The sequence below is a fragment of the Copadichromis virginalis genome, linkage group LG5 (assembly GCF_057382275.1).
Source record: "Copadichromis virginalis isolate Kocher_CV1m ecotype Utaka linkage group LG5, C_Virginalis_male_GT1.1, whole genome shotgun sequence".
Taxonomy (NCBI): domain Eukaryota; kingdom Metazoa; phylum Chordata; class Actinopteri; order Cichliformes; family Cichlidae; genus Copadichromis; species Copadichromis virginalis.
In genome coordinates this window covers 17,128,820-17,145,549 of record NC_140622.1, presented here as the reverse complement: position 1 = coordinate 17,145,549, position 16,730 = coordinate 17,128,820, and the positions used below count along the sequence as shown (strand labels likewise).

The window sequence follows — 16,730 nt, the reverse complement described above, 5'->3', positions numbered from 1 at the left end:
TGCCCAACTTAGAGAAGGACCCGAGACAAACCTAAGACACACTGGAGAGGTTACATCTCTCAGCTGCCTCTGTGTCTTCCCAGAGCTGGAGGAAGTGGCTGAGGAGAGGAAAGTCTTGGCATACCGGCTCAGACAGCTGCCTCCCGACCCAGATAAGCAGCAGAAAATGGAATAAATTCATAGCTGTAACTTAAAAAACAAATCTAGCCTCACACTGAGGCCATGCTCCCTGCTCTTTTCTCCACCCTCAGTGGCTGAAAGAGTGGGAGATGGCGCAGCTTAATATCCCTCTGTTGTCATTTCCCTCATTAATAACCAGCCAGCAGACAGACAAATGTAAAGCCTGTCATCATTTTTACTCTCCTACCGTTTCTTTCACACAACTCATTTCATTTGAATGAATGATGGCTACAGCCACCTGAACAGTGAGCCTGTCTGTTTATAATGTTGTCTAACAATGAATTATTGGTGTAAAGAATATGAGGCAGGCAGGTTGATTGCTGAAAAAATACGGTGTTCTCTCTTAATGCTAACCTGCATTTGGTCAATAAAGTTTCTCCATCTGTTTCTCCTTCACCGTGCATGACCTGAGTTTGAGACTACGAAGTAGTTGTGTGCAGGATTTGTTGCAAATCCACTCGTTTACAATCTGGGTCATGCTTTTCAGTAGTATTTCTATAGTTCTTTAAGTAAAGGTTTAACAGCTTGCTATGTTTCTGCTATGAATTTTGAGAGTCTGGGACAGTTATTCGAGAAAATATCCGCTAAAACCTTAAAGAAGATGTGTTGCAGCTCATTTTTTCATTCAATTACACAATGACATCAAAGCTATCCTCAATTATTTTCCTAAATAACACTGAATGTGCTCAGAAGTGTTTCCATTTAATTCCAAGCCTGTCTGTGCCTGTTGGTGGTAGGCAGCAGCTTCAGGATGCATCCCTGCTGGTTTCACTGCACCGCAGCCCCACCACGCTGTCAGCGAGCTGGGTGTTGTCTCCACACAAACACACGCGCACAACACACCACAGCCTGGATTTCTCGTAAACCCTAAGAGCACGTTGCCATAAAATAATACGCGAGCACACCCATTTGTAAAGAGGTCCATCAAATTGATTTTGAAATGAACATGAAACTGTTTCTTCAGCTGCTGCCAAACTCTCCAAGCCCTCCACATGGATTAGCATACTGCACCGTGTGCCCAGCTGGGCATGCAAAGAAACTTGATTAGCTTAGTTAGCTCAACAAAACAAAGAAATGACTATACTTCTTATGGAAACCAGAGGAGGCCGAATCCCTGTGTCAGGCTCTTGTTAAGAAGAGCCACAGATAGGGGCATGGGATGTGCAACTGATAGGGGATATCCTGGCTGGGCCTTTTCTGTGAGGAGTTTGCATGTTCTTCCTGTGCCCGTGTGCTTCTTCTAGAGAGCACTCTGGCTTCCACACAAGGACACACATGGTAGGTTAATTGGTGACTTTTAAATTGGACATGAGGTAGATAAAGCTCGGTACAAATGTATCCTCAAAATGTGACTTGCAGTCTAAAAAAAAGCTATATAAATGCGAGCACACCCATCAGCAGAGAATCGGTGACATTGGTGAGGTGAACCGGGAAAACAGAAGCTAATGCCCAGCACAGCCTGTTATTTATTTGTTTATTGTGACTTCATTACTTATTCATTCATTTCTATTTTTGCCCTTTTGTGAGTAGCATAAAGCGACGACACCTGTCATTTCATTATTCGACCTCGTGTTGCGTAATGATAATGAATATTGCATGCTTTTCCAGTCACTCAGGTGCTACTGACGAGCTACAGCGATGAAACAAAGCACCGTACACTTCCTATTTTCACATGCGGGAGATGATGACATCACATGAAATACCAAAGAATCAACAGGTATTGTCATATTTTACTGATGACGAATCCTCAAAGTTCCTCTTACTTAACTTCTGTTTCACCTAATCATACAGAGTATGTGGGGGTTGAGTTCCCAACCTGGTAAAGTTTTTAAAAGAAATCAATCCTGAAAAAGCCTTTGTGTTTTGGTAACATTATTTACAGAGCAGAACAGTCCTAACCTTCCTGAAAGAGATTAACCAGCCCTACACAGATTACATAAGGAGCGCTGTGTCTCCATCTGGTTCCGCTCTGTTTGCTCGTAGCGTAACTCCGATTAGAGCTTCGTCATTGTCAGAGTTCAGATTAGGATTAACCCAGCTGACACAGCCATGTGTTAGAGTGTATAGCCACACTGCAGAAACGGACATACCAGTGTTTTCAGGTATGAGTAAAGTAACAGCCATAAAAAGTGCATATAAAGAACAAGTGTCCTAAATATTTTAACCGTGTAATCCCCAATGCATAAAAGTGTTAACGCATCCTTCTGGATTAAGTGTCTGGTGTGTGTGGTGCGGGTTTTTGACAGGTAGGTGAACAGCGATGACGTTTCCTCCTGTTTTTATTCTGTAATGAAAAGGCGCGTGCGTGTCATTGCAAGCCGAAGGCGTCCCGGCAATATGTGACGGGAGCCTTTGTCGGGCTGTTCACCTGACGACTGAAAAGCTGTTGATGTGGAGCCGTCTCACAGCCTTTGAACCATTTATCTCGCCCCCGCCCTCTCAACCTCTTTTATTTTCTAAGACTCAAACAAACAGAGAGGAAAAAGGGAAGAATGAGAGAGGGAAAATGAGAAGAACAAGAGAGGGAGGATAAAGTGGCGATTCATGAAGACTGTCGCATGTTTGACATGAAAAGCCCTGAGAACTCAGGAAATTGCTTTGGCCTATTTTGGGTTAAGGAGCTCTGGGCATATCAGTGACTGTGGGATGAAACGAGAGAGGCCCTGAGGTGCAGTAATGGATGGAGTGGAAGCAGACCACTGGCTGCTAAGGTCAAAATGAAAAAACAAATGTAACAAAACAGAAAGGATGACAATGGAAGGCCATTTGTTTCCACATCAGTTGATCGATGGGGGTCTCAGAGATCCAGTAGCAGTCACATAAGGCTGGTTTTTAGACAGTTTATTACTAGATTTAAAAATATGTCACATATATTCATGACTAAATTCAGTGTCCTAATTGCAAGACACTTCTAATGGCCAACAGAAGGGGAGTCCTTTGGTTGTAAAACGATGTCCCGCTGTCACCGCTATGACAAAATGACCCTGTGTCAATCTCTAACTTTAAGTCTTACCTGTTACAACATGTTGTTGTTGTTTTTTAAAAAAAGAAAATTAGGTTCCTTCAGGTAGAATAGAAAATATAAAGCATTGTATGATTTAGGGTGGGTCTGTCTTGGGATTGACAAATTGCTACAATCTGAGTTTGCCATGTCCTCAATCTGTCAGTTAGATCCACAACAGGATCCACTGCTACAAAGTCGAGGCTTCAGAAACAATTTGTGAAAACAGGACATCAACAACCGTGGTGGTTACATCCATCGTTTACAGTGCGGGGAAATAATTATTTGATCCTGCTCAATCTGTACATTTGTTTACTTACAAAGAAATGAGCAGTCTCCAATTTTCAGTTATTTAAGACACAAAATCAACCAAAAATCCAGAAAAGGCTCATTTTAAAGTTATAAATTAATTTGCATGTCAATGTGTGACGTAAGAAAACATGACTTAGTGTTTGGTGGAGAAACCAATAGATATAGTATTATTATTCCGGTATACACATTCCAAAAGTTTAAAGTACGACCAAATAGAGCAGGGCGAAATGACCAAAAATATTTATCATGATATACATTTGAAAATTTGCGATAACGATATAACTGACGATATAATTGACACTAGACAAAATACTTTACAACTCCACAACTTTATTAGTGCAAAAAAATAAATAAATAAACGTATTTTCACTTAAACAAGCAGCTGTTTTTTTTATGTGCATTAAAGTCATATAAAAAATTAACAGTGCAAATGCAAATCCTTGCTGACAGTTTAACCAAAAGGCATTTCCAGTGGAAATTGGCTGACATATCCTCAGCATAACCATGTATAATATCCACAAAACTTAAAAAGAGGTTATACACACACAATACGGTAATATTATCTTGAAGCACAGTACGTATCACTCCGCGAGGCTCCTGACTACGATAGCCGTAATACTCCGACAATCCATCAAGCAGTGCGGGTTTGTAGCTTAGCAAAGTCGTACTGAAACATTTGACAGATTTTCGAGCACCATGTACCACATAAAAATCATTTCGAGGTCAGTAAACACAACCAGAATTCGTACATAAGGCACACGGGATTATAAGGGGCTCTGTCAATTTTCAGAAAAATCAAAGGATTGATTTTAAGTGTGCCGTATTTTCCAAACAACACGGTAATAACGACGGCCCGCTAGCATGCGCTACCAAAAATAGTGCTTTGTTGTGTATCTGACAGACGAAAGCTAAACCAGTGCCACACCACTGAAGTTGCAGCATTTTTACAAACCAATTCTGGTTCATCTGTTTCATTCAGCGATCCGCTTTCGTCCTTCTCATTTTTCCTCCATGTGCGTATGAAAACAAAGGCACTGCGCATGCGCGTTTTACCCATATTTCTAACGCGATATTTCATTTTCTTATCGTTGCCCGACATTATACCGGTATTACCGTGAATGGTATGATATGGCCCAGCCCTACGACCAAATGAATGTCATCACCAGTAACATAAGTACATAGAATGGATCGCTGCAAAGATCAGGATTTCCACTTTCTACTTGATGCTACTTAATGTGAATTGATCGCGAACACTAATGAACAGCTTCTGGGATATTAAAGCTTTAATTACAACGTCTCTTCAGTCAAAAAGTCTGAATGCCGACCTCTTGTCTTACAGAAAAGACACAAGCAAGCAGAGGCTCGCTTAAACATTATTGAGCTACAGTAAGCATTTCTATCCTGTTGCCCATTTAATCAGTGCTCCCATCGATTTTTTTGGATCAGCTGTTTGCAGTGATTCCTCGCATAAAACCGTCAACTGTCTCTCTCCCTGCATCTGTCTGCTGCTCAATCCCTCACAGTCTATTCAAGACACCCTTCCCATAATGCCTGTGCTTTGCTCTCTTTGACTAATCAGTTGAGTGTCTGTGGACGAGAGTAATAACAACACACCCACTGCTATGACAGGATATGGAAGCAGGCCATTTCCTGCAAAATCTGTCTCTCACTTCGGTCTCCGATCCTCCACATGAGCCCAACATCACAGCAGGCTAACAAGCCACTATCCAAACACACACAGAGACACACATTTCATATGCAGGTCCAACACTCTCTGAGGGAATGGCAGAAAATAAGCAATGGACACCTGACTGTGCACTGTCCCTGGCAACATATGTTTATACGAGTTATGAATGAATTAAGCTGGCACCAAACAAAAGCAAATGAGGGGCGAGAAATTGCATTTTTCCAGCCTTGACCCTGGTCTCTGATTTATGGCAACGAGAGGGGGGGGAAAAAATAACGAAGGAAGGCAAACACAGCAGGGTTATGAATATAAGTAGCTGGCTCAGGTGGGAGCACCAGAGGAGAAAGCACTAATAAGGACCAGTTGGACAAACTGGCAGAGGGAGACACAAAGTAAATATAAAGGAAAGCAGACTGAACGGATGGGAAAGCACAGAGGAGAATGCACACTGTATGTGAACAAGCACAAGCAGGGGAAACGGGCCAGTGGTCACAAGAGACTGGTGCTGTGCGTGGACAGCTGGCTTGCCCAGGTGGTACAATGCAGACTGGAAGATATAGGCATCTGTCCTGCCATACTGGTGGATACAAACGACTATGTCCTCACAAGCCCAGAGTAATGACTGCAAAAACAAAATATTTCTTCTTCAATTTCATTAAGGCATTCCTGGCTTACACAAAAACCCTCCCAATAAATTCTAGAAAGGATTCAGATTTCACAGACCACCACTAGTAACTTGATTAATACTCTGAGGATCAGCAGATAGCTTAAGATTCATATCAGTGCTGACTCTGGATCACTGTCTTCTGAGAGGCTGAGAGTCAAAGCAGTTCTACTATGTGATTTACCCAAAACAATAAGTGTTCATATTGGCATATACATGTGTGATAGGACAGTATGTCAGCTGTATTTTACAGATTTACTCATAGTGAAACAAGCATTTACAGTTACATTCATAACAATTCAATCAACTATGTAAACTCACAAAGTGGTGAAACAGCGTCACTATGGAAACATAAATGCAAAGATTGTAGCCACAGAGAGCAGTAACCACACTGTAAATAAGCCACCTAATCGATCGATGATACTTGGCCATTTAAACATTCATCTTTTATTGCACGAGCAGTTTAGTTACACCCAGACACAAAATACCACAGCTCACAGCCTCGTTGGGGTTAACCTTATCTATCAAACTAACCTCACAGACTGGCGACCCTGTAGCCTGAGGCGCCGCTGCCAATTGGTAACGGGCGATAAGACAGAGGAGAATTCACGTACTCTGTGCACATTGGTTTGACTGGGTGCCTTAGCATGCAGGGTCGCATGCTACAGCAGGAATGAGTGCACTGGCTCATCCATGTTAGCACGAGCATTTCCTTAACCAAGCCAGACTTCAATGACGGGCTTGTCCTACATTGTCTGGAAAGAGCTAGGTCGACTCTTGAAGAAATACTCTGTCAACTCTGTTATCTTTCCCCATCTCCATCAGGATTTTATTTTCCAGAGACACAGACTGTCATCGGAAGTTGTCCTTGAAGCTGAATGAATGAATAAATATTCACGCCCCGCAATAACAGAGCCAAGATATCAAAGACAAAATTAGAGCTGGAACCAGAAATTCACAGTAAGATATTTGAGACACTTAGGAGGCTCAAATATCCCATTTTTAGAGCTGATATTATCAGGTAAAGTAGGGCAGAGCTTAGTGGGAAGCTGGGCAGAGCACGCGTGAAGCATTGGCTGTGAAAGACTTTGGCCTAGGCTTTAAAAACTAAGCTATCACAGGCTGCATTTTTTTGCCATCAGAGCATACCTGCCCACCAGTATATGAAGAGTATATAATACTACTACTGACAGCATAACAATAGATTACTTTTAGTAAAACCGGTGCAAATGTTATTTATTAGCCTGGTATTGACCATCACTGTGCCAGAGGCATAATCCCCCACCACCACTGCTGTCAAAGACACGCATTCGTCATTCAGTTTCAGATGAGCATCTCATTGTTACAGGGGCACATCAGTACGCATCATTTGAGCTAATTCTGGGTCAATCCCCACCCCACTTCCTCACCCCCCTCCTCATTTCCCCTTCCTACCCCCTCTCATTTGTTGTGTCTGCCGCTTCATGGGGGGGTGGAGGCACGAGAAAGAATCAAATTAGCTTCCTTTCATACATTTTCATGACAGACAGTCTTGTCAAGGTCAGAGAGGTGCCATGCTCCCCGAGTCTATTTCATTTCAACATCTGAAACAGAGAATAAGAGTGGATGCTTTTTAATGGATGCTGTAAAGCACCATGCCATCACTACGGTGTGCCATGGGGAAACCTATAATGTTTTTGGAAATTTTCAAACGACAGATCACACACTATCCAGTTCACTGTGCCAGTGGGACTGACAGAGGAAGCAGTGAGTTGACAAGAGGATCGAAAATTAAAAGCAAAGCAGCAACAAAAAGGAAAAAAGAGCCAAAAGTTTGCTTATTTATATCTTTCTCTTACATATCCAGGGTCAGCATCATTGTTTAGATGAATACATATGAAATTTTCATCTATGTGCTTAAGTGTGACACTGTATGTGAAATATTTTTGTTGAAATGTTTTACAGTTCATATGTCAGCTATGAAGCGAATGTGTGACAATTTCTCACACACACATGCAAAATACTAAGAATGAAATGCAGAGGTGGAATTATTTCAATAAAGGTCACCAGGAAAACACACACACAAAGATCCCTTTGTTCAATGTTTTTCTCTAATACAGAGCCCACAACATACGCTGCCGAGCTGCAGACTGCTGCCATGACTCTGCTTGTCTGTCTGCCTCCCTGGAGGGCAGGTTAGCATTACCACCAGGCCAGACTCCCTCTCTGTCAGACAGCATTTAGCATGAGTGCTAATGCAGCCACCATCACCATGGCTGTCTGTCTGTAGGCATGTGAACTTAGCCAGTGGCTCAAGTCTTCGTTTATTCCTTTGTAGTATCAGGTTATTAAAAAAAACACTTTCACCTTAGAATGAAGATTATTAGTTTGATATGATGCAGCAACAAAGTGATTCTTCCAAGCTAGTTCTCCTAAGGTGTTAAAAAAAGACAAGGCAAGTTTATTTATAGAGCACCTTTCAAACACTACATTAATTCAAGGTGCTTCACGAGATACAAAAAACTGAAATGAAAGAGGAAAAAAAAAGAGAAAAAATAATAATGATAAGAAGAAGAAGAATATTAGTTTAACTAGCATAGCATGTATATGTATACATCTGTATGTGCTTTAGCCAGTAGACCACTCTGAACAGCGATTATTAACATCTATATGTTTTTAAAAAATACTTTTTTCCCCCTACATTTAACATTTATTTCATCATTCCCCTGCAATTACGTTACCTCCTCTGTTTGTGTTTGTCTAACATCTCACGTATACGTGATGGAATTTTGTTCGACTCGCCGCTAAATATGGAATGATTTAAAAACACAAGCCTGGCAATATGAACAATATTTTTTTATCTTCTTTTTAAAACTAGCAAAGGTTGGAGAATAGCTAACCTCTGAGGGTAGGCAGTATAACAGCTAAATATCTAATCACCCAGTTTAGATTCAGATATGTGCACCGCTAGGTGATCGGATCTTAGAGACCTCAGAGACCTACCAGGTTTGTATTCATTAAACATCTTAAATAGTATATTTAGAACTCATTTAATGTTTTGTTTTGTTTTTTAAATTAGAAATACTTTGAATACAATTCTATATTTTACTGGAAAATGATGAAAATGGAGGGCACTGAGAATTTGAGTTATAAGCTGTCTCTTCCTGGCTTTTGTTAAAATTCTACCTGCAGCATTTGAACTGTCATTGTCTGAAAGTCTTTTCAGGAAAGCCAATAAAATAAGCACTGTAGTATTCAGTAATCAGAAAGAGTCCATAACAGTGTTCCCAAAATGAAATTTAAGTGGATTTTCACTTTTAAAGGAAAACAAAGACTGCAGTAGGATTAATAAAGCAAAATTTTCAATAGCCACCCAGCTGTTTTCAACAAACAAGTACTAACAAACAGTACACTGCTTACCCAGAAAACCAGGAAACTGATAAATGCAGCATTTGACAGCTAAAGTGACATTTTTTTTTGTCTAACACAATAATGGGCAACTGAATTTCCCAAGAGGCCAATGAAAAACTGGGACTGTTGTGGAGGGCCCCAGCTGTCCCACCCCCACATATAAATCCTAATATTACTCCTCTGTAAAATAAACTATTGCTAACACATCAACATAAATATTATATATCATAACAAGTGCTAGTTTGTCACAATAGTAGAGGGCTCAGATCCTTTAAATTAAAATGATTTATTCGAGGATGGAGTCATGTACTATCTTTCTACACGACAGCACTCTCCTGGCTGCGCTGAATAATATCGCCAGCTTTTATCGTGCGAGGCCTCTCAGTGTTTCTAGGCACCTCTTCCTCTCTGTGCTTCTATTTTAAATAAAGTTTTGCTGATTCAACCTGAACATCAGCAGATATGATGTTAACCCTGCTGTGTTAGCAAGCTAACATTCGCCAATTAGCAGTAACAACAAAGTACAGCCGACACCGGGAGGAAAGCTGTTTCTAAATATGAGGTGATAAAACTGCACAGTGCTGCAACTGAAATGTCAATTATAACCACATTTAATCGGTTACTCATTCCAGCATTTTTAAAGCCTTGCCCTGCTGACACCTCCCTCCATTCACACACAATAACCCAAAACAAACCCAGAGACACAAACGCCAGCAGTGATTAAGCTACTTAACGCCGTGAAGGTGATTATGGGCCAGCTGGTCACAAACACACACATCACGTCCCTTTATATCGGCACAGTAGGCAGCTCTACTGACACATTCACAAACATATAAATGTAGGGATGGAGTGTGATGAGTGTGAAGGAGTAAAAACTCTTGAACTTCACACTCCTATCACTGCCAGTTTACAGATTACAAAAGCAGAAGACTATCATTTCAGATTGTTTATGCAGAACATCTGACATTCAAATAGAGAAGTCAGTAAGGTTTTCATTTCAGTCTAGACAGGACATCTATGGCTCTCCATCTCTGTGCTTCTTCCTCTCGCCACGGGAACATAGCAAACACGTGCAGCTGCGCCCAAATTATTCATACACACGATGCCCAAACATACACACACACACACACAGTCTGCACACTTATGTAGCATCTCATATTTGCATGCTACAGTAGCCCTTTTGACAGCAGACGAGACACTTGCTCCTTTTCATACTCCACCCCACTTTGTCCCCCCCCCCTCTTTTTTCCCTCTTTGATTTTTCTTTGTATTTATTACAGTGAATTGCAGGAAGCATTGCTCTTTTCAGCAGACGGAGAGCAGTTTATAAAACAAAGAGGACATCAGAAACTGACTCCGCAAGCCTCTCGCTCTCTTTTTTATCCCCTTCCTCTCTAAAAATACAGTCTGGACTTCATCCACGTCTAGTCTACCCTCCAATTCTATGGCTTTTTTGCGTGTTTGTGTGCATGTGCATCTTTATATGTGTGTGTCTGTGTGCGTGCAAGCTCAGCAGAGCGCACAAAGACCTGCACTGACATCAGACTCATTCACACAGTGTCCTCTGTCTACGCTCACCCAAGAGGTGCTCTGTTTAAAAAGCCACCCCCCCCCTCCAAAGGCACACTCAGTCCCAGTGATCTCTGAGTGACCACAACAATGTCGACACACATAAACTGGCCAAACTCGTTTTATGGTTTATTGAGATGCGCGGACCACAAAGCGTCTATAAAGATAATTATTTTCTAGACTGACCACACACGCTGTGAAAAGACTGCCCTTGTGGTTCAAGCAGAACGAGTTATTATTTAGTGGTCCAGCTGACATATGATGACACCGTGATAAGAGATACATGCAAATGCTGGACTGGACTGAAGCGCCTTTCATTGCTTAATGAATTCAAATGGATAAACTCAAATACAGATCTGTGTGTGTGTGTGTGTGTGTGTGTGTGTGTGTGTGTGTGTGTGTGTGTGTGCCTTTGAATGTCTGCGCAAAAGTGGGCGAATAGGAGGTAGAAGGAGGCAGGGGAAGAGAGAAAGCTGGTCACATTCCAGCGTTTTGGTCACACTTTATTTTGCACACAGTGCAGACGAGCTTGAGCAAGAGAGGGAAGTTTAAAATGGCGTAAATGTGTACACTCACAGTGCGTGTTTTTTATTTTAACTCAGGAGCGCGCAACAGAGTCGCAGACTTACTCCGAGAGGTTATTTTGAGAAAAGCCAGAGGCTCGTCTTTGGGTTTGTGTTTCTTTCACCTTTATGCTTTCTTTTAGCATTCGGTCCTCACTGAAAACACAGCAGCACACAAAGCAGGAAGTGAACAGGAAGTGTGGATGGTCCAGAAGCAACCTTACAGGAAGTCATTCTGCAACAGCAGCGCACCATTAGAGAGTACAGATATACTTAAACAGAGCAAATTCATAAATAGACAGCTTGCACAACTCATTTCCAGATCACTGGCACATGTATGACCTAAATATTGTTGATCTATTAAACACATAAGCTAAACATGTAACAAATTCCTTCACACCTCTGATCATTTGCAAACAACATCATATGAGTCTATTATACACTTGATAGCAGACGTGTAGTTGTGTGACTGTTTGGCAACCAGGATTAAGAAGTGCAGCTTGGCAACCTCACTAACTTCTTTGTTCTGCAGACCTTTTTTGACCTCAGGGAGCTGCAATCTGTTTGTAAAGCCCCTGAATCCGCAGAGCCGGATTATTCAACAGGTTTTTCTGTGATAAACGGGGTGACGGACAAAACACCCAGCACGACTGATTTCTGCACATCACCGTGTCCGGGTCTCAGCTCATGTTCAGTTCAGACAGCAGACAGCTTCTTCAGTACACTTGCCAAAAAAAGCGCTCACAGTGCTATTAGGTTAGCTTGAAGGGTAACAACAACTTTGAAAACAACAACAACAAAAACAAAGAACATAAAATCACGTGCCCACAACCAGACAAGCATGAGGAGGAAGTGATGCACAGCTGCGGACGGCCAACTTGGGCGTGTGCTCTGTCATGTTTCCTGCTCCTCTCACCTCCCTCGAATCCAAACACGCCGACTACGAGCGACTTTACAGCCTCATCAACACAACAACACTGTTTATACGTTTCCCATTGCAGTGATCGGTGTGTGTGTGTAACTGTGTGTGGGAGTGGGAGATGAATGTCGTGACCAAGTGTAAGACTCCTGCCATGAGGAGATTACATTGCAGCACTACCCTGTGACCAGTAAATACAGTACTGTAGGCTTGTAACACACACATATGCACACACACTTTCCCACCAAACCCAGCTGTTTTAGCAACAACCCCCTTGGGAGGTTGTAACCCAGACACAGCCCGTGTGGCAAACTATTAACACACACAGGAAACAGGCGAGACTGGTAGCCGACACAGGACAAGCGTCCAACAACAAAACACCACCATTTTTTTTAAACTCCCATTTAAATCCTTTGTGTGTCAGCTGTGAGGGGCCACTTCCCCCACTCATATTCCCGCTGCTCTTGTTTTGTTTCAAAGCCGGTGGAGCACATTAATGGATTTATGAAGAACTTCTGTAGAGACGTCTTTTACACTGGCTGATCAGCACATCATAAGAGTCCAAGAGATAAAAGCTCATCTTTTTCTTTCCCCTCAGCTGAACTCTCATCGCCTTCTAGCCAAAACGGTCTGCGTCATAACTGTCCGCAACAACCCAGTCATCCACCTGTAGGGTTTGAAGGAACACTGAATATTTTATGCTTTTTTTCCCCCTATTCAGCCTCATTACTGTCATCACCCCAGAACCACAAAACCATGAGGGGGAGGGGGGCAGTCGAGTTCAAATTAGACAGAAAGCAGAGCCTTAAGGTGAGAACATGGAGTAACAATCAAAAGATCAGGAGGCACAACAGCATTAAACAGATTTGTCTTTGAGTCTATTTCTACCAAGCTACGGGGGCTGACTTAGCACTTCAGCAGCGGGCGAGTCACTTGATTTCTGAAATGAGTAAATGGCAGGGAGCCGCACAGAGGGCAACGGCGGGGGACAGAGATCGATATGCAAATGGAAATTTACACACCGCTCACCAAACACGCATGCAAGGGTGCAAAAGCTGAACTATTGGCGGGCCACTCTCATTCAGAGTCTGTCCTGACGTAAAGCTTTCAACCGGGGGTGCAAAATGCAACACTCAACATAAAACCAGCGAGAGTGGGAGCCTGAACTTAAGTGCATGTGTGTGTGTGAAGGTGATGGTGAGTGTGTCTACTTATCTACTGATTATAGCCTGCTTGCACTCGACTGAGCCGATACTGTAAATGGATGCAGCTGGATAAAGACGCAAAAGCCAGGCCGGGGGCAATTTAACAACAACTGTTTAGGAGGGAATTACAGTAGATGCATCTGATCATGTCTGCAATGCAGATCCACTGACTCAAGCGTGCGTACGGATCCAGGATTGTAGGATTGTAGGTCGTTCAGGAATTGGATGCTGGCAACACGAGACTGAGTATGCGTTCATTGGCCTTCACGTCAACCCCGTTGCCCTCGTAATGTACATTCGCACATGCAGATGCAGACATAAGCTCTGAGCCAAGGGCATTGCATGATGGGAGCAATTAAACGGCGTCCCCTCTTATCAAAGGCCCTCTTCTCTGGGAATAAAAGAGGCTCGGAGGTCATTGGGAAAAAGTAACTGCTTATTCAGCAGGAAGTTATCTTTTTCCATGTGTTTATTTGCAAGCTTCCCATTTCCTGTCAAACACACACACACACACACACACACAGATCACATGTGATGAAAAGGAGCAGCATCGGCTCACCCAGCAGAGTAATTACATGTTACTACTTAGCCCCTGTTTAATTACAGCAAGACTTTCACGCTAATAAAACTAATTCCGAGGTACTCTCGCGAAGATAATGCTCCTCTGCTGATCTGACCTTCCTTACTGAACAAAGAAATGAAAACCTGTTCACAAACTGATGATAACGTCAAAAAGTAAATTAAAAAAAGGAGCAAGAGGGAGCTAAAGGCAGACGTGTTAGTCACTGAGTCATTTACACATCAACAGGCCTCTTGGCTGGTCTCTCTTTCGCTAAATTCAGTTCAGCGACAGCCACCAGCGGCCTATACAGCTTCCCTTTTCACCTTTTTTCTGTCAGCACCACCTACTCCACTTCCTGTTACAGTTGTCACAGCGAATGAGCACAAAGGAGATTCACTCTGTGGCTGACAATGAGGCAGCTGATAAAGCCTTCCCCTGGGGAAATGGGGCCAGTGTTTTTAAAGTTCATCTTAAAAGCCTGCTTTGCTGGACCAACTCCCCACCCCCATTCTCAACCCCCACCCCACTCAGATCAATTATTGGAACCCGGATTGGGATGTGAGGACCTCAAATGGGTGCTTCATGAAGCATAGTTATGTTTGTGTAGTTTGTTTTATGTGTAGATTGAAAGCCGGTTACGCAGTACTGCCAAAAGGCGGTCGCTCGCTAATGTGACAGTCTGTGTGGCTCTGAGTTAATTGGGGGTCTGTGGGGTCTGTCAGACCACCGCCACAGCTTTGCACACTGGAAAATGAGCATGATTACAGATGAGGTTTTAGAGCACTTTTTATGCTCACTTCTTATGATCAAATTTTATTTTGGGATTTTTTGCTCACACACATGCAGAAAACTGTCTCCTCTCACCAATTCAAGAGCTGCTGTGCTCCCCAATCCAACAAAGGCAGTGAATGTCACAGCTCTGAAGGAGAGATTCTCTTTGTGCTCGATTCATTTGCTGCAGGACACTTTTTTGTGTTCTTAAGCACAACAATGCTCCTGCTTTTTAACCTAGTTATTGACCTGACTCCGTCATGCATATGTAAGCTGTTGACTAGGCATGGTTATAGATGCAGGTAGGTGCATGTAAGAATAATATCAGCAAAAATTGGTTAGGAGAGAAACGCCCATTCTCCTCCCTGCACCTGGCTGCAGCTGTCCTTGTCACTTCACCCAATGTTAAATCATGAATGTAAGACGCTGTGTGCAGAACTTGTGCATACAAACGTATACACACAACACCACCACCACATGAGAACAGTTATATACGGATATAGCGTGAAACAAACGCGTGCTTTTGCCTTGTCGATACTGTGCAGAGCGCCGCCCAAGTAAAATAAGGTGGAATGGTATTCTCCGTGGCTGTGTAATCTCCTGAATCCCAGAAATGGACGGAGACATCGGGGAGCGTGGAAAACTGTAGGTGTGCATGATGCATTTCATTAATCGCCGGGAGGCACAGACACAAGCGTGCTCTGCTAAGGTCTGCAGATTTCCAGCAGACAGACGTCGGAGGCTTACCTCAACGCAACCTTCACACAGCAGTCTCCCTGGCTCCCCATGGCTGCTTTCAAGGTTCACGGGTGAAATATTTCGGGTAATGTTGTGTTTTCAGTGCTCGTAAACCGTGCGCTGCTGCTGCGGCCGTGGCGTGGAGGTGGGGGTCTCCGGTCAGCGGGAGCAGCCGTCAAGACCTGCCGGGGGTGAGGTGCCTCATCTGGACTCCTGTCCTCTTCTTCTCCTGTGCCGTGGCGGTCATCGCTGTCTCTCTGGCGTGTGTCACATCGCAGTGCTTAACCCGCTCTTTTTTTTTCTTTCGCTTTTTTCTCTCCGTGGTCTAGCTCAGTCGCTACATCCTGTTTAAAGTGCCTGTGAGGGAAGCATACGAGCGTCTCTCTGCAGCCACACCGCTTCTCTGAGCGAGCACGCTGAGTGAGCGCTGAGAACTGGAGGAGGTGGCGCCACCTTCACTGACGCTTGGAAATGTTCAATTCGCCACTGAACCTTTAATACCAGTGTCTCCCTGCTCCCTGATCACTGCCCCACTCTAATGTAGTATACACATTTGTGTAGGATGAGTTTTACTCATAAATAGTGAATAATTTATTAATTAAATCAATAACTTACTATTAACTTTCACTACATTCAATAATCAGTGACGAAGATGATGTGATACCTTTTCAACATAAAATGATATAACTTTATATTAAATATTTATAATATGATATCATATAATATAATATATCTGTGTTCTACTATTCAAAACTATAATATCCTAGAATAGAATAGAATAGAATAGAATAGAATAAAATAGAATATGTCTATTCTATACTCTGTTATTCATTATAGTATTCTATGCTATACTATAGCATAGTAATATATACACATATACTCTATTATGCTATGCTATTTTTTATATGCTATCCTATATATAGGATAAGATTAGGAGTTAGTCTATACTGTACACCTATATATAGGTGTGTGTGTGTGTGTGTGTGTGTGTGTGTGTGTGTGTGTGTGTGTGTATATACAGTACACACACACACACACACACACACACATATATATATATATATATATATATATATGTGTGTGTGTGTGTGTGTGTGTGTGTGTGTGTGTGTGTGTGTGTGTGTGTGTGTGTGTGTGTACTGTTAGAACAACTCTACTATTCAATACTA

The 16,730-nt window shown here is 42.5% G+C and overlaps 1 protein-coding gene across 1 annotated transcript in view; it reads right to left on the bottom strand.

The window, feature by feature from the left end:
• The window catches only part of kif21b (kinesin family member 21B), a 65,091-nt gene extending 49,142 nt beyond the window's left edge, over positions 1 to 15,949 (bottom strand). Inside the window, exon 1 of the mRNA XM_085456280.1 lies at positions 15,571 to 15,949. Within this exon, the coding sequence (XP_085312406.1) occupies positions 15,571 to 15,611 (41 nt within the window). The 5' untranslated portion in view covers positions 15,612 to 15,949. The remainder of the gene's footprint in view (positions 1 to 15,570) is intronic.
• Positions 15,950 to 16,730: the final 781 nt, after the last annotated feature.